At 36.5% G+C, this 23,216-nt stretch overlaps 1 protein-coding gene across 1 annotated transcript in view; it reads left to right on the top strand.

Annotated features, from left to right (window-relative positions):
• The first annotated feature begins 289 nt into the window (after window positions 1-289).
• Window positions 290-23,216, top strand: part of bif (protein phosphatase 1-binding protein bifocal) — a 43,437-nt gene continuing 20,510 nt past the window's right edge. The window contains exon 1 of the mRNA XM_087403770.1: window positions 290-5,305. Coding sequence (XP_087259896.1) covers window positions 2,237-5,305 — 3,069 coding nt within the window. The 5' untranslated portion in view covers window positions 290-2,236. The remainder of the gene's footprint in view (window positions 5,306-23,216) is intronic.

Below are 23,216 nucleotides of genomic sequence, written 5' to 3'. Positions count from 1 at the left end.
AATATTAAATATTAACCTCTCTCTCTCTCTCTCTCTCTCTCACACACATTGAACTATATGTATATAATATTTATTTTTATACGGAATGTTATGAATTTCTAATTCCAGTTACTTTTCACAGAGCCTATACACATAATCCTTAACACCCACAATATAAAATTCATACCCATACTTCTTAGAGTACAGGTTCAAACTACAATGACTTGCTCGTTATGAGACAGTTCCGCATATCGCGGATTTCCGGGTCATCACACATAAGTAATAAGTACCTTAATACAGAAATTTGCACGCATGCATTGCGGACATATTTTATAGGACGATATATATTTCATATCCAAATATTCGTGCATGATAACTTTTAACAATTTAATAATAATTAATAAAATTATTATCACGCACTAATTTAAACATCAATCGATGATAGAGAGAATATATGACGTAACAGAAATGGTACACTCATTTATCAAACAAGATAAATCGTACCAAACACCTTTATCAATCGATCATTCGCTGATATCCTGAACACCTCATTTAACGTAAACGTGGAGTGTTTACGGATTATCGAGGATGATCCGATTCACATACACCACCAACGTGGGTATAACGGATCAACCCTTAAAACCGCGGCGTGTCCCCGCCGTTGCAACCCTAACGCTTCGATTTTTTGCGTTCGCGCGTCATGTGCGTCATTCGCTGCTTGTTAGAGTGACATTACGGAGTAGAGTCGAACGCGGCGGGAGAGCGTCAAAGAGGAAGCAAACGAGCGAGCGAGCGAGCGAGAGAGAGAGAGAGAGAGAGAGAGAACAAGAGAAAGTGAGAAAGAGAGGAAAGAGGGAAAAAAGCAATGTAAGAAAGGAGGGGTGATTTGGCGCGCGCGTTCCAACGCCAGCGCACACAATGCTTTGCGCATGCATACAACACAAACGCGCATAGAAGTGAAAAGAGAGAGAGGAGGGTAGACTGTCGGCCGGCGCGAGAGAGAGGCGATCTCCGACGATCGACGGCGGCGGGAATCGCGGGGTAGCAGATGGAAGCGCGAGACTGCGAGCTGCGAGACAGGCGCGTTTCGCCTTTCGACTCGACCGAGGGGTTTCGGTATACCGTATACGTATATAATACGGACTAAGCGGACACACGTACACGCGAGCGGGCGAGCGCGCGCTCGCGCACGCGAGAACGGCAGGCTTCGAGAGATACTTTCGATTTCGTCGAGTGGGCCGGCTCTCGCGGTGCCGCCAGCCGCCGTTCGCCGTTCGCCGTCCGCCGTGGCCCACCGCGCTCCAGGAGTCCAGGAGGCGGACATCGACTGTGATGCCAGTCATCGCGCGTTAGAGCGACGGTGCGTATTTATCGCACAGTTTCTCGTGACAGTCGTGACACTTGGCCGCGCGCTCGCAGCGACGACGTGACGACGGGATTCGTGATTGTCGTCGATTGTCGTCGCAGTGCCGTGCGCGTGTGCGACGCGTGTGCGACGGATGTTCTGATTTGCTCCGCGGCACAGGTGCGGTTTTTCCACCCGTTCAATCACTTCAATCGCTCGCGGCAACGCGGTGCGGACCGATCAGGAACGATCGCGAGAGCGGCAGGTGGACGCGCGTGGTTAAACGCTTTTGCGAAAGAGAAGAGTGCCGCTCTTTCGGTGAGAGCGGGATAGCAACTGATAGCGACAGGCAGACAGAGAGAGAGAGAGAGAAGAGAATGGAAAGGCGATCGATTTTTGCGTAGAGTGCCCAACTCTCCGTGTCCGGAGAGCCCTTTCTCACTGCGATCAATCGAAAGGCACTGGATCTGGATCAGTAGAATCCGCGAAAGCATGTAAACATCCGCTCGGATACGATACGACCAGAGACACGGACGGAGCAACGAACGTACTTTCGTCTCTCCCTCACAAAACCGCTGTGTGTTCGCGCGCGTGCTCGACCGTATGTAGGCAGTCATCGATTTTCCGGCGATCGCGTGTGGCCGGTACGACTCGTCGCCGGTAAGAATCCCCAAGTACAAGAGTATGAAGAGGTGGAGCTTCCGCGCAGTCAAGAAAACTGCGTAAGAACGACGTACGTTGCCAACGTACGTACGTGCGTACGCGCGCACGTCGCGGTGTTCTGTGGTGCCGCGAGGAAGCCGCGAGAACGAGAGAAAGAGAGAAAGAGAGAAAGCGCGGCGGTGAAAGAAGGATCGAGCGATAGAAAGAGCAAGAGAGAATTTACTTGAATACTGACGGCGCGCGTTCAACATGGCTACCGCCGGCAGCAACGCGACGGCGAGCGCCGGCAACGAGGCGAGTGGCACCAGCAACGTGCCGCAATGGAAGCGCGATCTGATACAGCGTCGCCGTCAGCAGAGCAAGGTCCTCGCGAACAACGGCGCGAGCGTCAAGTTGTGTAGCGCGGTGATAGGCATGTCGTCGTCGTCGTCGTCGTCGTCGTCGTCGTCGTCGGTAATGTCGGCGAGCGCGACGACGCCCGACGGCGGTGGCGGCGGCATCGTCGTCGCCACCACCGAGCAGAGCGCAGCGACGGAGCATCACGCGCTTCGTGCGGCGCGTTTAACGGCGACCAACGAGGATACCACGGCTGCTGGCGGTAATAGTGGTGCATTGCTTTCCTCCCCCTCCTCTTATCCCGCGAGAAGGCCGCCGTCCGGTGGCGCCACCACCGCCGTCGCCGTCGCCGGCGGAGCAACGGTGGCGGCAACGACCGTCGACTTCGCCTCACCACTACCAGTCGCGTACAACATGCGTCTCGAGGCGGATTTGTCGCTCTGCTCGGACGCGGAGGATGTCGTGAACGGCGCGCCGGCTAAATTCGCGGAAATTTCATCGGAACGAAAGTTGTCGGATTACAACATCGGCGAGGAGAACGAGGACGCGACCTCGAGAACGGCGGACGGCAAACCATTGAGAGCGAGGATGAACGAGAGTATCGAGAACAACGAGCAGCGCGACGATGAGATTCGCGCCGTCTTGACCGGAAGACACGGTAAGGAGATGTTCCACGGTGGAAACTTTAGAGTACTGAAAAGTTTGCGCGTCGCACCACCAAGTCGCGCCTCCAGCGAGGAAGCGGAGAGCGACAGTTCCGAGGAGCTGCAATACGGACCGGGGATCGTCAACAAGCTCAAGTGCAAGTACCTTAACCTCACTCTGCGCGAGACGAACAAGAGCCGCGCGTCGGTGCAACGGTTTCGGCGCGCAGCCAGCCTCGAGGATTTGTTGGACCGAGACGACGAGGAGTCCAGTCACGAAAAGGTCACTACCAGCAAGAAGTACGCGAAGCGAAGCGGCGGTGGCGTCGTCGCCGCTGCCGCCGCCACCGCCGTTGCTTCCAAGACCGACAGATACCGGAACTCCTCCCGGGGCAACGACTCGATGAAGCGGGCGCGCAGCGTCGAAACCTTGATGAGGTACAATAGCGTGACGGTTGACGAGGCGATGACTGCACGTCAGGTTCTGGTTACTCGGCCGGTGACGAACGGCGTTCGCCAGGAACCGGTCAACGACCACATCATTCTCGTCGATCGTACGTCCGTGAAGATCGAGAGCCGCCTGTGCGAGCTCGATCGGCCCAAACCAATCAACAAACCCAAGAGGATCAAACCGGTACTGGCGGAAACGGAACGACCGCCACCGGATCTAGTCAAGACCACGATGAGGATCTTCGAGAGTTCTGCGAGGAAGCTGAAGCCAAAGGGCGAAGTCGCCGCGAAAGTCGCTACCTTCAAGACCATCAACGACACGTTCAAGGCACAAACGCAGACGCAGAAGAAGCTGGCACAGAAACCACCATTGCAGCCGAAACCTTTCATCAACGGCGGTGCTCGTACTGCCGGTGGCATCGGTTCCCCGAAAAAAATCGTGTTACCGCACAAGCCGACCGCTGAACTGATCGAGACGCAGGACGGCAAGGAAGAGTATCATATAGACGGCGTCATCACGGAACCGATCGCGCAATCGGTATCCTCGGTAGTGAGCAAGTTTCAGCAGATCGAAAAGTCACACTCGCCCTCTCCGTCGCCGGAACCCTCGAGCTGCAAACTGAAATTCTCTCCAGCGAACAGCCCGGAACCGCCACAAATGTGCAAATCAAAGTCCGCTACTCTGGAAATCACTATCAAGTCACCGCCTGTCACGCCGGTGCTGTCGCCGAGGATCTTGTCACCCAGACTTCCAAGCTCGCCGTCACCAATCAAGGATATCAGACCGGGCATGCAGAGTCCCTCCTCTCCCATCAAGGACTTGATTCGCATTCAGATCCCAAGTCCGCTTCACAAACCGCCGCTACCACCGAGCCCCGTCAAAGGAGAACCCTCGAAGACGGAAGTGGAATCCAAAGCTGTTGATCCGCAAATCGAGAACGAGATTCCTAGAATGAATGTCGAAAGTCCCAAGCAGGCACGCCTTCCAGAATCGTCCATCAATGTGGAATGGAAAGAAGACGCGAAATCGAGCCGCGTCGCGTTCAACGATGGGGAAAAGAACGTCGACGAGGAGATTGTTGACGGTCCGAAAACTATCTCCAAGATCGCCTTGGACAACATCGGCAAGGCAGGTACGATAATGCAATTTAATTTTGGCGACAAGTCCACGAGCGATAAGAATTATTTACCGGGTACGAAGCAGAATGGTCAAAAATCGACGGACGAACCGATGCCAGAGGAAGATTATTGTGTGAAGACGGAGTGTAAGAGCAAGGTAGGTGCAGCTTCCAACGTTGTGACCTCCAAAGTATCGTCGAGATTGCAAGAAAGGCTCGAGCCTGAGGAGGAGAGCGATGACAAGGATATCGAGGAGAAGCTGATTGTACCGGAGAATAAACCCATCGGCGCCATTTGCAGCTTGGGCATAATCAAAATCGCGACGACGACGATGACGACGTCTACAACGACATCACCGTCGGCGACGTATTCGCAGAGCAATAACGAGGCGAAGACGATACGATGCCAGCAGAAAAGCGAGTTCTCGCCGCCGCAGAAGCAGATCGGCATCATACGGCCGCTTGTCTCTACGAAGTCACAACATCCGCAACAGAATCTGAGCAATCGTGAGCTCGAGAAGAACCTGATCAATCGAGTCAAGAGCATCGAACAGCCCACCAAAGTGGTGGTGAGTTTGAAGAGCGCCGACGAGATACAACCCGCAAAGAAAACGAGTACTGGAGGTGGCGGCGGCGGCGGTCTCTGGGACACGAAACCATGGAATCAGCAGAACAACACGATGGTATTTAACTTCAGTAATCGAAAGGATGTGCCGGATTACATAGAGAATGACGGCCTCATCATTAGGAGAAAGCGGGATAAGCCGAAGGTGAGTCTTCAATGCACTCTTTTTAAAAATGCAAAAAGTATCAGGAACTCATTCAAACTATGACGTCGCTATTATGACAGTAATTGACATCATATTTATTGCGAAAAGACGTGGTTTCTTTGCAGTAAAATTGCAATATTTGTTTGTTGAAATCGTTTAAATTAGAGAAGAATGTTTCAAATATAAATGTTTATAAAGCTATCTTTTTATTTAAAATATAATGTAGCATGGTAACTTATTAAATTTTTTGTTTGTTTGTATAATAAGTGAATAAATTTTGAATTGATATTCGTGAAAATGTTTGTAAATGTAAATATCTCATTAAGCAAAAGATTATTGTGAATGAATGACAACTACAATATTTATAAATAATATTCATCTATAGATATTTAGTTTTTAATATGTAAAAATTATATACTACAGATATAATGCCACTTTTTTATACTATATGTCATTATTATGTTATATTTACTAATCAATTTAATAATTTAATAAAATTAACCTCAATAATACAATATTAAACCATACAGCTGATATTAAAATCGTGTTTTATCTCTTTATTATTTTAAACAATTTAACTTTGTAAGAAAAACATGTGTCAAATGAAATAGATATTCTAAACTAAATTAGTATAAGCTACAAAACACGATAGCGCAAGTAATTTATCGTAAAGAGATACTTACAGATTTTTTTGTTCTCATTTAACTTCTTGCCTCTATGTGAGAGTAGGCATTCATTAAACCAAATTTTCATTAAATCACGTTACACCGAGGAAAGATGCAACGATCGATATAGTTCAATGGTATCTTGATACCAGCAACTTTCTTTTCGCGTAAAATAGTTTGATTATTTTATTTTTTCTTTAATACACTGCGCCGGATAGAAGTGTCGTTTAGTTATGTCAGAGACGACGTTTGCATCTATAAAACATTTATCTGTGGAATTTTAATTAACTCTAAATATTTCAAACACGTTTTACTTCACGTATACTGGGTGTCTTATACTTTTACTAATCATTGCTTTTTATGATTCTGAATTCTGGAATTCTATTTTTCTATAATATAATTGTCAAATCCAATAATATAATTTTTAATTATCAATATAAATTTGTAATTTATAGATATGACAAAACTAGAGGTTTTTCACGAATTAGAAAGTTTCATAAACACAAATGGTTCATAATACTGCATTATTCGTTAGTTTTTAAATAAATTGATAGAGAATTTTAATAACTTGCCGTCACGAAGATATTCATGATTGAGTGTTAGTTGTAAAATAATCATCTTCAAGTCATCTTCAAATCAATCAAGAAACGTGACTGAAAGGAAACGCGAGAAAATTACGTGACATCCTGTATACTCTGTGACTTATTTGTCCTCGATTTTGCGTCTCGCTTCCACTCACTTCACGCATATCGCTGATGAACTACGAGAATCCTCGTTAAACCGTTGTACGACGACGTGTAACGGTTGTCGTGTGTCCTAAACCGAACATTGGCCACTCAGACGAATATACTGATTTAATTGTTGCCGTTGCGGGCACCTCGAAACACTTGTCAATCAAGTCAAGACTCTAGCGGACGATATTTGGATCTGTCACGATAGTTGTGACGAACAATCTTCTTATTTTATGCTGCTTACTCATAAGTCGATGAAACACACGAGCAACAGTTTACGAAACGGAATCTGTTTATTTACATTTCGTTCTATCACCCGGCATTGCTTGGGAAAGCAACACCATTACACGCAGATTACAAAATTTAATATTTATTCATGTCACATGAAAATTATCCACATTAAATTTATTATTCATACAATTATAACAGATATTTTTTTTATTTGAATTAGATATTAAAAGATAAAATTTTAGAAATAGTGTTTTTCATATTCTGATTTTTCACATAATAATTATATTATGAATCGTATTTTTATAGGACGACGCGAAGAGATAGATAAATAAACAAGTTTGAATTTATAGATAGAATTATTATGAAATTAATTTTGATTTTGACGTACGTAGCGACAATCAACTTTTATGTCATTCGCAATAAGAAATATTGTTTAATAGGCACAAACCCACTCGCGAGTGCTATTGTGTAAGATCAGATGATTCGCTCAGATATAAATGAACACTGTATTCGCCTTCAATAACCGCGGTATTAACTGCGAAATTAGGAGGTGTATTATTGTGAAGGCTGCGCAAAGTAAAACGTTCCGAAACCGCGCGGCGCTTTCTAAAACGTTCGACAGTAGAGTCTGCCTCGCTCGAACGCCACTCATTTCCAGTCTTCTCATAAAACGCATCATCGCGTCCTCGCGGTGAAGCGAAGTGAAACCGAAGACGTCCGACATTCAGCAAGAAAATGAGAGAAATTAGGCATATTTGCGCGATTTGTCCGAGGGACGATAGTTACTTTCTCATATTAGATAATCCGGAAGTGGGAATCAGCGTTGAACAGAATGGTGATTATTCCTGACGATAATTGTGGATCCCAATTCTTAATTTGTCGTTTTTAATACGTATCTAGAACGAGATTGTTGCGTGCTCAACGGTCGTGTCTCACGCGAACTTGATATATCGCGATATATTTCATTATATACCGTTTAATAGCGATTAATTCAAAATGTATTCTGATTCTTTTCGTACCACGCCGGAAAATAATACATCGAGAGAAATATTTTGGTACGTATAACTTCTTTTCATTGATACGTAACTATTAACAAAAACTTTCTTACTTTTTCATTAAATTAAAATTAAAATTTAGTTATTCTAACCAAATTTTGCTTAGACCAAATTGGTTATGTTGTTCTTATCGAAATTTGATCAGAATAACTAAATTTTGATTAGAAAACACAATTTTTTTAATGAAAAAGTAAAAAAGTTTTTGTTAAAATCATATATCAACAAAATAAATGGTTATACGTTTTTCCTAGTAGATGAATTGTCACGTTCAGTAATATGATAACGAGTTCAATCTTTTTTTTACAGACGAACACATTGTCAAATACATTTGCATTGCAAAATATTGCACGTCTGTTCCAGATAAACCTTTGTTGTCGACGAAGTGAGTTTCGCAGAATAATGACGAAAGTAATTTCGTCAATAATTTTTTCGATAAAGCTGTGGTATCGCTTGCCACTTGTTGATTCTTCGTTTTGTCTTTAATCATAAATATATCTTTTTATTGACATTTTGCACATTAGGATTTTAAACATCACTTGTATTATGTGTAGCAAAACTAGGCCTAATTTTCAAAATATTATTTGTTGTTCTATTCTTTTCAATGAATTAGAAGATAACTTGACTTTTATTTAAAATTTAAATCTGTTCCGTTTATCTATAATGAAATAAATACAATATTGTCTATTTGCGTTTTAATAATATTTAGTAAAATATTATAGATAATTTGTTTAATTAAATATAGATTGCAAGGTGTGCATGATTTAGTTATATAGGAAATCTGATGGTACTTTCTCCTAATTATGATACGTGGAAGAAACGATTTTTCTAAAGTATCTAAAAATTTAGCTAGATACAGATCTAAAAATAATTTTATTGAACCATTAAAATAATTATATAGGAAACTGCGGGATACTCAAACATGATCTAAACTGCAAAAAGTTTTGACATTCTAACAACCAGTTTAGTTTAACAAAACTATTTTCAGATCTGTATCTAGTCTTCTTTCCATGTAGAGATTAAATTAAAAATTATATATTTTTTTAAATAAATTATTATGTAAATATTGAAGAGTTTTGACCAATTTTTGAGAGAATTTTCAGAGTGGGCTAAAATATGTGATACAGTAAAGATGGAAGTAATTTTATTCTTCAAAATAAATCGAAATAATAAATTTTCTTTAATAAATTGTTTTTCTATGGATTTTTATTTAAAAAAAAACTGAAAAACAATTGAATACACGTGTGTTATATTTGATCGAAATTGTTGTATCTTGTTGATAAAAATGTATGATTAACATCAATAAGTACGCATACAATAATAGACATCTCCTAATAGTAAATAAGTCGCGCGTCGCGTGTAAAAGAAAAGACAGTACAATCTGTAGCTCAGAATAAATTTGTTTATTTCAAAACATATTTTGCTATTTTTACGTTCATCTTATAATAAATACATAAATAAATATTCAGTAATAGGATTGCAATAAAAATATTAGTTACAGTATTAGTTACAGTAGAAGCAGTCTTTATTATTTTAACAATGCGTGATTGCGACAAGTTAGAATCATGGCCAAATCTCCCGGATACGATTCGCATTATTTAGTATTCATTTATGAAATGATATCTCTGCCTTATCTAATAAGCGCGCAATGATATCCTTGTGAACAATATTGCGGACAAAGGAAAATGTACACAAAGTACGATCGCCGCTTAGCAGAAACTACGAGTGCTTCCTCGTGCCGTGAATTGCGCATAATTTTCATATTTTATTCACGAAATTGCTTCTACTCTATCTAATCGATCTAACGGTGCGTTTGCAAATGTTGGAAAAGAATAAGTATCGCCGCCCACGAGACGGACGCTGAATAAAAAGCGATCGCTTAACGAACTAGAAACTGGAACGCACGTCAAGGTGGCGTAATCTCTTTCATCAGGTTCCACGAAGTTTCGAGCGGAGGATTGTGAAGAATGCACGTTGTTTATGCGGTGTTCGGTGTCAAGTGCAAAAAAAAAACAAGTTTTAAGCTTTATTGCCAACGGCTGATAAAATCGATGCATGAGATACAGTAAAATACGACTTATATTAAAATCGACTGATAACGTTATCGCTCTTTATTAAGTGACACTTTATTAAGTGACTTTAAAGACTTTATCATTTTCATGATGTAATAGATTATGCGATGATAAGCTTACTACGTGTTGAGAAAATTTATAGTCGTCTCTGCGTCTAAAGTTTGATGATCAAGAGGGAAGCCGCTTGATCAACTTTAAAAATCGCACGAATGAAGTAGTTTTAATGCAATCTTATCATGAAGTTGCATAATGGATAAAAAAGAAAAGCTTATATATTTAAATTATCTTTATTATATCTATATAATTTTTAGCATTGATTTTATGTATAATACGGAACTACTTCTTTTATAAGAATACAGAGACAAGGTATTTCAATTTAATATAACATTATAGCGTTCTTTTTTTTACGTAAACACCCATTTCTTCACCTAAATTTTCTTCACCTAAATAGAGACATGTCATTAAATGTGATTAGGTTTGACCGTCGATATCCGAAGGGACATAATTACATGGCTTCAACGATTTCGTATATCTCAACGAATCGGGTTTTACGAATCGTAAGATGTCTTGATGTATTGAAGCATCGTTCACAAGCAGCACATTGTATTAGGTGTTGGAATTAATTCGTAGCGTTTTACAAGTGATGGGAAGTACTTTCATTAATGTATTTTTTAATGCTCATGTGAAATAAATAACATTCTTTCATTAAAAACGCTACGAATTAATTCCAACACCTAATAATATTTTTGCGACAAGTTAACTCAATTTACGGCTCGTTGACAAGAGCGCGTGGTAACTGATAGATATCGTGGAGTTCACTTAGTTATACACGAACAAATTATACGTCAGCATTTTCCAGAGCTTAAATCTACTCGATAACTAAACCTATGCAATAATTAAATATGGATTAAACCGGAGCCATCGGATTAAATTGCACATTGTAACGGCATGATGTCGAGAAATAGGTAGGTACAAGATTCATGCGTGACGCGTGTATAATAAATAATAATCAATTTGAGAAAAAAGCACCTTTATCAAAAATCGTCAAGGATCATCAAGAGTATTATTTCAAAATGAACAATAACTTTTTGTATCTCTTTATTAATGTTGTCTTGATAAAAATAGATTTCGATAATCTATATTTAACGTATAAAGATTTCCATAATACTTTACAATGCTTCGCTTGTTTTATGGTAATAGAATGTAAAGTAATCGAATGTGTAAATAATATAGTCATAAATTAAGTGGAATAAGGTATTTTTACGAAGGAATATAAAGAGAAACTATACTTAGATATGCAATGAAGAGTTTTACATTTAACATGAATATAAATGTGGAAAGATTATTCTTTTTATGCATTTATGCATAGATTTGTGTATTAGTATAGATTATTACTGAACATATCAGATTCTGTTGCGATTACGCAATGAATTTAATTAGATTATATCATATCTAATCGTTCAACGTGCTAATTAACCTTTACGATCCTACGATAAATTGCATAATCTCGATCGTTACATCCGCGTAAATTATGACGCATATAAGTAAAACGTGATGTGTAACGTGTTTCTCACATGAAAATATTACGAGTTTCAGGGTGGTAATGGATAATAATTAATTAGTCATTTTATATTTTCTTGATAGAAAGTTGTTATTGTCTAGTAGATATATGAACTTAAACTTTATTGATTTTATTGTGTCTAATCGTAGAAAGTATAAACTTAGCAATTTGCAAGTATAAATTTGGAGTATTACTATTATTTTGTGTTATTCTAATAATATTACCTGTGAAAGTTAGTATTAATGTAATGCTAAACATTTCCCAATTTTTTTATTTAACTTAGAAAATGTTTTCATTCTTTCCACATTGTGTTTATTTAAACTCGTCTCCAATTAAGACTGAGACACGAAATGCAGGAGGTAATTTACTTGCGTTTTTTTTCCTTTTTTATTTTGCATTTCTCAAACTAGAACGTCGTAGAGTAAGACGTATGATACACAAAGAGTAATTAGTCAACGTAATTAGTCAATCGTGCGTCATTGCAAGACTGTTATGGCAAACGCGCATACAGTATGTGTATAACGTATTGTATATCATTCGTATGGTATGCATAATTATTAACTGGGACATCCAAAGGAATTTAAACAAAGCCGACGACACCGATCAGTGTACGTACATACGTCAGCTGACTATCATCCGGTCGAACGTTAGTGCAACGTCCTGTTTAAAACCGCTGTGATAACGCCATATCCTCCTTCCGTCGGCGTCCTTTCGTTGGCTTTCCTCCTTTTTCATATAGATATAATTTCTCGTTCTTCTTTTGGAAGGAAACTGAGAAGCGATACGCAATATCGCCGTTTTTACGTTGCATCTAAATAAGTACAAATAAGAAGTTGCTTGATATCGTGAAATGAAAACGTTTACAAGTTGTTTCTGTTTAATATTATTAACATTTTTCATAATATCCTTAAAATTCTTCAAAGCGAAAGTACATGCCATTGTTGTTTCTTGTCTGTTAATTAAGCTGAGTAAGAATGAAGAAAGAGATATTTTTATATGCGATGCTCATTAAATTTAATAGTGAAAGTACTTTTTATCCGAGCCATTCATATTTTTTAATTGTGTTGATGAAAGAGTCAAAGAAAAAAATATTAGAATAATTAACTAGAATATTGAAGATAACTGATTGATTTATAAATACATGAATTTTAATTAAAAATTTTGTAAAGCAATCATTGAAATATTATTTAATTGATAATCAATCAATGAAAAGATAATATTTTAAAATTCAAAAGTAACAAAATCTATTTTGCACATCATAAATTAATAAAGTTTAAACGTACGTAATATGATTTAATTAATTTGTGATGTTCTGTTCAAGATGTTAATTGCTTGAAATAAGAAAGATTATAAACATTGAAGCAAACATTAATGATTAATAAATGAATAGATATTTTTTTTATTTTAAAGAGTTTTCTCTAATAAGAACTTGCGTTTAAAAATAAAATATACAAAATTATTGACAAAGTGCAGAAAGAGAATTAAAATATATTGAAAATGACAGATATAAGTTATTAATTTATTAAGAGAAATAAAAAATAAAGTTTTTAATTTTTCTAGTACACTCTAATTTCTTGCACGTTATTCGCGTATTAATGAACTTGTAGAACGAAAGTAATCACTTTTCTTCTTTCATTGATTCTCAAGTCATTGATTTTATTGGGTCATTCATTTGATATATTCATAGGAGCATTTAATGACTCATTTGTGCGAGTCGTAGCGAATTCAGTCGAGCAACGAAAACGAGCACTCTCGATTGAACTTTTGGCGATCGCTTATATTTTTCTTAAGCCTATTCATGACAACAAAATTGCAAGCAAGTCTCACCTATGATGACGTAAAGCGACTACAAGGTGTCATTGCACTTGCATGTGGTGTTATAAGTTTTATCATTATATACAGGTCACTCGAGGCTATACTTATGAGTCATGTCTTGTTAATTTATCGAATGGGAAAATTTAAGAACTCACCGCAAAACGATACTGTTATTAAATATCGGCAATGTGTCAACTTAACGCTATTCATACATTTCTTCTTTTATCTTATTTTTTTTTATATAATCCTGAATTATATGCGTAAATAACGAAGACAATAAAAATAACTTAGTAAGAAATGAAAAAATTGTATTTAAATATTAAAGCCAAGTATACGTATAGATTGAATTTTAAATTACGCTTTATTGGTCGTACAATTTCTAACGTACTGAAGTTTTAACGACGATATATGTGTTGCTGGTTTTCATTGATTACTATCTTATGTACTTCTTACTGTAAGACGGCAATTGAGTTCGAAGAGAGGATATCCTTGACATCCTCTTATTCGGTAATTATTACGGTATCTTATAATTCCACGTCTGTTTTCTCTACTTTTAAGTTCGTTTAAAACGCATGTTCGAGCGAAAGGAAGAAACGCGTAAGGATGAAATGTGTTACGGTGTGTCTAATCATTTCCGCCGCTAAAACCAATTTTAATCTTATCGTCCAATTGACATAATTTGTCACGCCTATTGAATTTTGGTTATATTGCTATTTTTGTTTACATACCGATATAATTTCCTTTTAACATTGTTCTCTAATTAAAGCAGTTATGTCTATTATTATTTATTAAAATTGATCCGTATCATTTTATTAGTAGAAATTAAATCGATGTTTGATTTTCGTTTACCGTATCGCTCCGAGAGAAATAATCATGGATGAATTTACTGATCGACAAATAAATCTCTGGCTTCGAGAAGTCTAGCCGATCATCAGCGCAGGAGAGATCGGACGAGCTAGAAAAGAGAGGGAGAAACTCGTAGATCGGTAACATTCCACGACATAATACGCGGATCTCTTCTCGTATATGGCCGTCCTAGAGTAGCAACCGGGACACCCAGTAGAAGAGCACACAAAGTCCGTTAGCATCCTTCAGGTATGCTTCTTCGCTTGGCCTTCTAAGGAACATCACATCACGCTTGAGCGAACGTTTTGCAATCGCGTTTGCAGCCGCTATCGTACCGGCACGCAACGTACATTACGGCGGACACGACTTTGTTTTTATATTCATTAAATATTTATACCCTAAGTTCCCTAATTTCTTTTCTACAGTTGAAAGGATCATGTCTGCTGAGATAGAGTTTGCTGATATCTCGATCAAATATTATACATGTTTAAAGATTTAAATTAATTTGTTGACCGTAATATTTGAAGCTAATTCAAATTCACTTCTTTAATATAATTACTTACACAAATATATTACATTTATTTTATGATACAACTTTGATGATATTTTTCTGAATTTTGTACTCTTTGCTGGATTGCCATAATTTCAGTACATATAAATTGACGAATAAAACGAGTAAATCTTATTTATAGAATTACAATTTTTATATATCTATTAAAGTGTTTCAATGTTTTATTAATTTAAGAAAATGTTCAATTGTTATAATTTTTGTTATGGCAAATGATCCCAACGAATAATTCTTTTCTTAAAACCGGTTATTCCACTTACGATGTAATTAACTGCCGTACGCACCAGTCTTTGAAATATTAGTCGGATTATCTTGCTTATAAAAGCTGTGATCTATAATAATTGAATTCGTGTATAACATTATTGCGCGTCCGGATGATATTCATTGGACTAACTAAGTCGTTAACTCCTTAATTAACTTTTTTTCGTAAATATTCTTTAGATCGTGTCTGCAATTTACAATGTAGTTATTAAATACAGTGTACTTGTCCACATAAATTGTTCGAATATTCAGTTATACCGGTAATTCGATAACCTTAACATATATTTGTATGATTCATCGTGTATAATTTGGTAAAATTTTCTTCTGAATATTTAAGATTATAATACTTAAGATTTACAAGCATTCGTGAAATGTGAAAAATAAAATTCAATTTCAATTTCTTATTTTTGAATAAAACATGTTAGAATATCCACCGAATATTTCATGATGACATAATTTGAAAATATTGCGGAAACCAGTCTGTATATCAGAAAATCAGCTTTACACGGCTTTGACTTTAATGGTTTGGTTGTTAATATATCTATCAACACATTAATCAAATATGACATAATACTGAAAACAGTTTGCTCTTTAATTTTTGATTACCTCATTAAAATACAGAATATTTTTATATACTTGTTAAAGGATGTAAAAAGTTAATATACTCAAAATGCTCTTCTATCTGGAGCTTGTATTGGTTTATTTTCGCGTTTGAATGGACCTCAGAATGGTCCACATCTGCCACTACATCTTTTTCCCACAAATTAGATCAATTAATTTCCGTATGAATAAACTTCCTTCCCCTTTTGTCCCCAAGACAAGATTTCATTGGATGACGATGAAATCGATTACGATGGTGAAATCTCCATCATGAACAGGCGTGAAAGGGTTTCCTCGGTGAAATTTAAGATATCTGACCTCGTTTGACCTTGACCGAGCTTCATTCCTACAAAATGGCAGCAAGACTACTATCAGTGTCCTGTATTATCTCTTATGATCGGTAATACTTTCGAATTCGCGAATTTATGTTGTGTTTATGAGTCTCGTTTTGAAAGTGGTTTTAATAAAGAGAAAGAAAATCTTGCTAAAATCTGTTACGCCTGCATCATCTTAAAATTTACAACGTACTTTTAAAATTAAATTTATGTTATCTGTGATACAATAAGAAAATTGCATAAAAGTCTCACGTAATTGTTTCATAGGGATTTTTTTTTTTTAATAAAATATACGCACGCGTAATTTACACATTATAAATCTTCACATATGAACATAAAAATGAATAAGTATATTAATTGAACATTACTGTTTAATGTCAAGGATTTCTCTACATACTTATAAGAAATCTATAAATACTTCAGAATAGTAAATAGATTTAAAAGATGTCGTAAAATATTATTGAAAAACTATATAGTTGTTAGTAGACAAGTCATACATTTTTATCAAACTATTATACTATTTATTTTAGAAAATATATTGTCTTTTGGTTCTTAGGTGTAACGAATAATTGTGTGTAGTTTAATTTTATATTAACTCACTATATATATCTGTTTTATGATGTTTGAATTATTCGTATCGATTACATATAGAAACAATAGACTTAACGACTTCAAGAAACTCATAATATAACAGATGGATTTATGATAGAAAAAGATATGTGATAAACAATGGGCAATAAAAACAACATCGCTTGCTACTTGCGGTAATGTCGATTATCTACTTAATTAATGCGCGATATCATATATGCGACATCGAATGATTTATCGAGAGGTTAATCGAAGATGCGCGTAACAGCAGCTTATATTTATGTGCACAATGAAACACGGCCTTTATGTTGACGACGTATGAAAAAGCATAATTTTTTTTACAGACGACAGCAATAAACTGAAAGACGAGAAAGTCAGCTGCAACTTCGCAGTAAACTTTGATCGGTTTGACCAAGCGTATTTAGGATGATTCATGTAAATTGATCCCTCGCTGACGTTACAGGCATTAATAAAGTTCATGGGTGGGCGGGAAGTAGTTCCGGTGATGACTACGACTAAATATAGAATATACAGTGGAAACAGTTTGGTTGCATCATTGCAATTCTGATAGAAAATGGACAAATCAGAATTTTCGAATTCACTCCATAATTCTAATTCTAATAGAGATAACCAAAATTCTGATTGACATGATCAGAATCTTCTGGTTCGTTTATTTTTAATCAGAATTTTTCTCAATTCATTATATAATAGTATAAAATATATTACGATTTATTACGTTATATTTCATAAGATTGATGAAAAAAAATATTTGTTTCATAAAGAAATTTTATTATTCTTTCCTGAAAAAATATACTTTATTATCTGTTATGTTACCACAATTGTTTATATTTGTTAATTATTCAAATCGGTGTCAACATCAATTAAAAAAAGATAATTTTTTTTTTTAATATAGAAGACTTTGCGTCTCTTGATGTTATTTAATTTTCGGACTTGATTTAATATTTTCGGTCAAATTAATTTGATTTAATTAAAAAGTGGAACGATATTTGTGACAGAATGGACGATTTTTAAATAATTATCGAAGATTAAAAGTTAAACGCTTTAAGAGACTAGAGATGACCGACCATGAACCGGATCAGAGGTCGAGGGAGGAAATGAGCTCGTTGAGTGTTAGGGTGAGCAGTAAAATCGAAAGGAAGTACGCGCATGAGAACGATTACACTATGCAGTAAGTTTCTGATAATTTTCAATTAGACACACCCGCCCCGCATACTTCGTATGCTTGCGACTTGAAGTAATCAGGTAATCTGGGAGAATTCATTTAACAAGCCTTACAACATGGTAACCTTCTTTTGTTGAGAATACTTTCTGCAGTTAACATGATTGTAACAATTTAGATCGATAGAGCATGATTGTGAGCAAGTTATATTTTTTGGATCTCTTGAATGATTATGTTGGGAGGGGATCTGAATAGCCTCCTGAGAACCGGAATATCAACATACCGCACTTCTAAGTATTGCATTTAAGCTATTTATAAATAGAAAAATTTTAAGTATATGGACATTGAGAATTGTATATGTCAGTTTTAGCCTCGATTGTATTTTTATTATTTTTAATATTTTAATACCAAATCTATTGTACAGTTATGAATCAATTTAAGGTCTACATATTATGTGTGTCTTTCATAAATATATTTATTATTTAATTAATTTTACAGCTAACTGTTAAAACCCGTTAAACTAGTTTTTTTTTTTGCAATTTTATAAAGTTCGTTCTAAAATTATAAAATATGTATTAATACCACTTATGTAATTTAATTGTGGAACTTCTTCTGCAACATTCTTATTGTTTATAATTTCAAACTATCGTCTTGATTGCAATCAGTGTTTCTTTTTTTAATCTTCCGCGATGTCTAGTTAAAAACAATGACTACTGGAAATCTTAGTATTCTTGGAAATCTTGCAATATATGTTCACAACGAATTAAGATACATTTATGTTAGTTAACGCGTTTTAATGCCAATGAATTCATACTTCCTGTGTGGTTTTTACGGTTATATTGCAAATATTATTTCGTGTCTCGAAGATGATAGGATGTTTACGCGTCGATTCGCTCGCTGCACGTGCAAGCGTAATGCGTGCGTATAAAAGGCGTGCTTCTGCGTAGAGTGCGTTCACATGCGACCGTCAGGCGACAACCGATGGTCTATCCTCGTAGGTTCAAGGTCCACCTGCGGGAGTGATACTTCACTGCGGCCGGAATAATGGAAAGAACCGTCCTGGGAGTTTCTCATGGAGTCAGGGACCGCGTCTCCAGGTTCATTGCCGCAACTTCCCTCCTTTATTAATGCATTCTTCCGATGTCTCTTTAACCGGCATCTCGTTCTCTTGCGGTCACTTTAGCAACTGCGTTGCTTACAAAACTAGTCCCGATCCCACGAGAAGTTCGTGGTTGGTTGGTTACGTACTACGCATTTTTTTACTAAAATTTTAAAATATCGAAGAAATAGTTCAAATTATTTACTCAACGAGCGAATAAATAATTTATCGCGAGCGCGGTTCCAAAGAATTTAAGTCAACCACGTGGAATTAAAAAAAAAAGATTTATTATGTTGAAAAATAAATAGTTAATTAATAGTTACTCTACGCAATATCCGATCACTTTTAGTAGATTGACGGATAAAAATTGTGTTGTACCTCAATATAGTATAAGCTAGTAATGTGTCAAAATACAGGATGTGTGTATCTGTACCTTTAGTTAATATTTCCGGAACTACTTCCGGAACTACTTCGACGTATTTATACTTTTAGAATAATCTTTATTAGTTAATGACCTTAAATCGAGTATTTTGTTCGAATTGAGCGTAACTTTTCTATAAAACTCGATTCTCCTCTGCGATACGATATCATGCGTATGAGTGTGCATAAATATGGTAAATATGTATGTGAGTAATGTAACGTCACCGCTCGCTGTTTCGATTAAGTAAGCGGATAATATATTTCAATCGAGACGAAAAGCATTGTTGCCACCGAGACTAATTACTACCACGCGCGATCGACAGCTTACTTATAAGTCGTTCCGCATTAACGTTAATACTAACTTGTCAGATTTAATCCGCCCATTTGCCTGGACGTAATACGAGATTATACGCTAGACATTGGTTCGCAATTTTTTCTCACAATACTTTATCCGCAGAAATTACGTACGTAATGAATCCGACACATTAATCTGCAGTTAGTAGTCTGGCGGGAATATAGCACGTTGCATTTTTCTCGCTTTGCAATCAATCACGAACAATTACTAATCTGAAATCTACTGATCTACGTGCAGATAGAAAGTTTATGCCTAAGTCAATGTATCTTTTTCCTTATATTCAAGTCAACACAATTGCTGAGTGAACACAACAGATAAAATATATATGTTAATATAATTATTAATATTTTACTTTGCTATGAGCAAAATGAAAAAGATCCATCCAAAAGTCAAGCATGGAAATTAATGGATAGAAATAATACAGGGATCTATAATACAATCGGATGGGAAGTAATTCCTTGTACGAAAATAAATCGAAAGTGTAGAATAAGCTTTTTTTTTTATTCGAAGCTTTGTTTCCGACAAAATTAAATTTGATTGAGAATAATTAATATATAAAATTTAAAACAAAAAATTACTTTTGAAGAAAGGTAGGAAGACATTAATTAGAATCCATGAATGTGTAATTTGACGAGCAACTTTGCTTGTGGCAGCAGGAACAACATTTTCAGCAATTTTTTTCTTAATAAAATGAGTAAAATTTAATTATTTATCACATTTTTTTTTAATCTTGCCACTCGTAAAGTCATATGGACGTTATGTAAACACTGTAACATTACTTTATATAGTTTCTTTTCACAAAGCATATCTTCATTAAGTGCACGCATATTCTCTCAACACGATATTTAAACTTAATTTTTTGTTCGAAAATAAAGCCTCAAACGAAAAAAATTCTGTACTTTCGACTTATTTTTATACAAGAAATCATCCTTCCTCTCCCCTTATCTGGTTATATTATAGGTTTATCCCTAACCTGTATATTAAATATAGAGAGTTTACGAAAACGAAATTACATGTTTCGGCTCAATTTTGAGAGTCATCCTTGGATCGCAGAAACAGCAAAGAAAAGCAAGTTTTTTTATAACCCGGTCTTTTGCTGTTTTTGCGATCTGAGGATGGTTTAAAATTTAGCCGAAACATGTAATTTCGTTTTTGTACTCTCTACATTTAATATCATTTCTGTCCATTAATTTCCCTTCTTGACTCTTATATGTCCTTTTTTATTTTTTTTATTTTTTTTATCATAAAAGAATTTATCAAGAATTCTTATTATTTTTTTTTATTTATTTCACTATACAATTCAGTATTGTGAATTTATCAATAATGGCTTAACAAGATGAGCTATAACAATCAAACAGAATAAAAGGATATTTCATCTGAAGTGTTGTGCACTTTCTCTCGCTATATATATATTTTGATGAACATTCGAAAGTTCATTAAATTATTCTTACAATTAGTCTATTAGAGACGTTAAAATATTTGAATAATCAAAACAAAACAAAATTCTCTATAATCCAATTGATAGCTTTGTGTAAATAAAATTTTATTTATCTACTCACATAAATTTAGCAGTCTTAATTGAAAGTTTTTTTTTATAATATATTTAAAATTTTCCGATCTTGTTCAAAATTTGTCATTCGATCAGAGATTTCTATATTCTGTATTCCGGAGAAAGTGACTTATGAGACATTTTATGTTAATATTATCTGGAACTTCCGCAAATTACAGATTTTGTCAAAGTACGTATCGGGCAAGGAAATAATAGACTTCCAACACGGAATCGCTACATATTTGTTCGCTTATCTCGTTTCACCGACATATGGCATCGGCACGCCATGTTTTATATTCAAATACAGATATTATGTTGCTCGGCCTCGATCGTTGCTCGTCCGTAATGCGGCTGCGTCTTATGATCTGTGACCGCATTTTTCTCTGGATTAACGAACGTTCAACCTAAATCGTCGTGCGACACGATGGAGAGACAGATTACCACAAAAAAAATCACTTTCGAAAATTGTCGATCGTCGTGCGATCCTCCGGCGGCGATCGCCGGAAGTAGACCGGAAATTGACTGTCCTGCCGCTGTAAGGCCATTCGATTTCACACTTCGCCGTGTGGAATTTACCGAAAGTTTCTCGCACACAAATATATTTATTATATATCGTCACAACACATATAAAAATACTGAAAGTGATTAAGACATACCTATTAATGTTAATGTAATATACATAACAACGTGTGATGCAGACATATCTTCTCTTTAAAGTTTTTGAAATAAATTTCATTCTAAAGACTGAAATCTTACCCTTAAGGATTAAAAATTAAGCTAGTCTTTTTCGAAACTCGCTTAATTTTCACTCTTTAGAGTGAGAGATTCCATTCCAAAAATTTAGAGAGCTGACATACTATCACCCGAAAACGATTACCATTTTTTGCATCAAAACTATACACAAATAATTTTTTATTTAAAAATCAAATTGCATCTGCATTTTAAAAGTTTTTGCATTTTCTAGAAGATAAATGGTTCTCTAATAATGTATTTTTTATTAAATATACTTGTGTTCTTTTAATTATCTCTAGTTTAATAGTATTATTTTATATTTTTAATATTTTAAAAGGTAGCACTTCGTGCAAACATAAGAATAAATGTGACATTTCTCGAAGGAACGTAACACATGTCCGCGGATGACAGATGTCAGATAATTCTAAAGTCCGCGACAAGGTTGTGGCGTTTCTTTCACATATCCTGTTTCGAAGGAATTCACTCGACCGAAGAGAGGCAGCCCGAGAGCAGGCCCTCCCTCGAAGGACAGCTCGGTGCGAACCGAGTGTTTATCCATATTACCTTGTATCACTCACGTTTCCCTCTTTTCTTCGACTGGGCAGGATGTCCCATTCATGAGAGTCTTGAAAGGCGGTAATCGTAATGACCGACTGACGTCTCGCGTGAATGTAACCGTCGCGGTCGTCACGGCACGTTCGAAAGCACGATCGAATCGTCTGCAGTTAACATCTCCATTGTTAACAAAAGGAAAAAAATAACGCAGCAGAACAGGATCCCTTCCCCTCCCCCTCCTCTCTTTCACAAGATCACTTCAGGAATAATTTGCAATTGTACGCGGAGAAAACGTCACGAGAGTCGCAGACTGTAATTTGTACATGCAACGAAAATACTTCTTCGAATATTTCTTTTTTCGGACTGCGATGACACATTTTATGCTCCGTTGGAAAACCAGTTCTTCATTTCTTCTATTTTTGAGATTATAGAAAAATAAATAAGTAAAATGCAGGAGATGCAGATCTTGGACGTCTTCCTTCAGTCTTTCTTCTAAGAAGCGAAGGAAAAGTAATCTCAATACCTATATATATGAATTTATTCACATTATTCGATTTGCCTGATGAAAAAATAAAAAATAATATAAGCATTTTTTCGCACATACGATATTATGGCCGAATGATTGTCTAATCAAATAAATTTGTTCATCTAACATTATCTCGTATAGAGATTTTTTGTTCTGTCTTGTTCTGTTTT

This window comes from Acromyrmex echinatior, chromosome 3, assembly GCF_024713525.1.
Source record: "Acromyrmex echinatior isolate Ae372 chromosome 3, ASM2471352v2, whole genome shotgun sequence".
In the NCBI taxonomy this organism is placed as follows: Eukaryota; Metazoa; Arthropoda; class Insecta; order Hymenoptera; family Formicidae; genus Acromyrmex; species Acromyrmex echinatior.
This window is presented reverse-complemented; position numbering and strand designations above follow the sequence as displayed.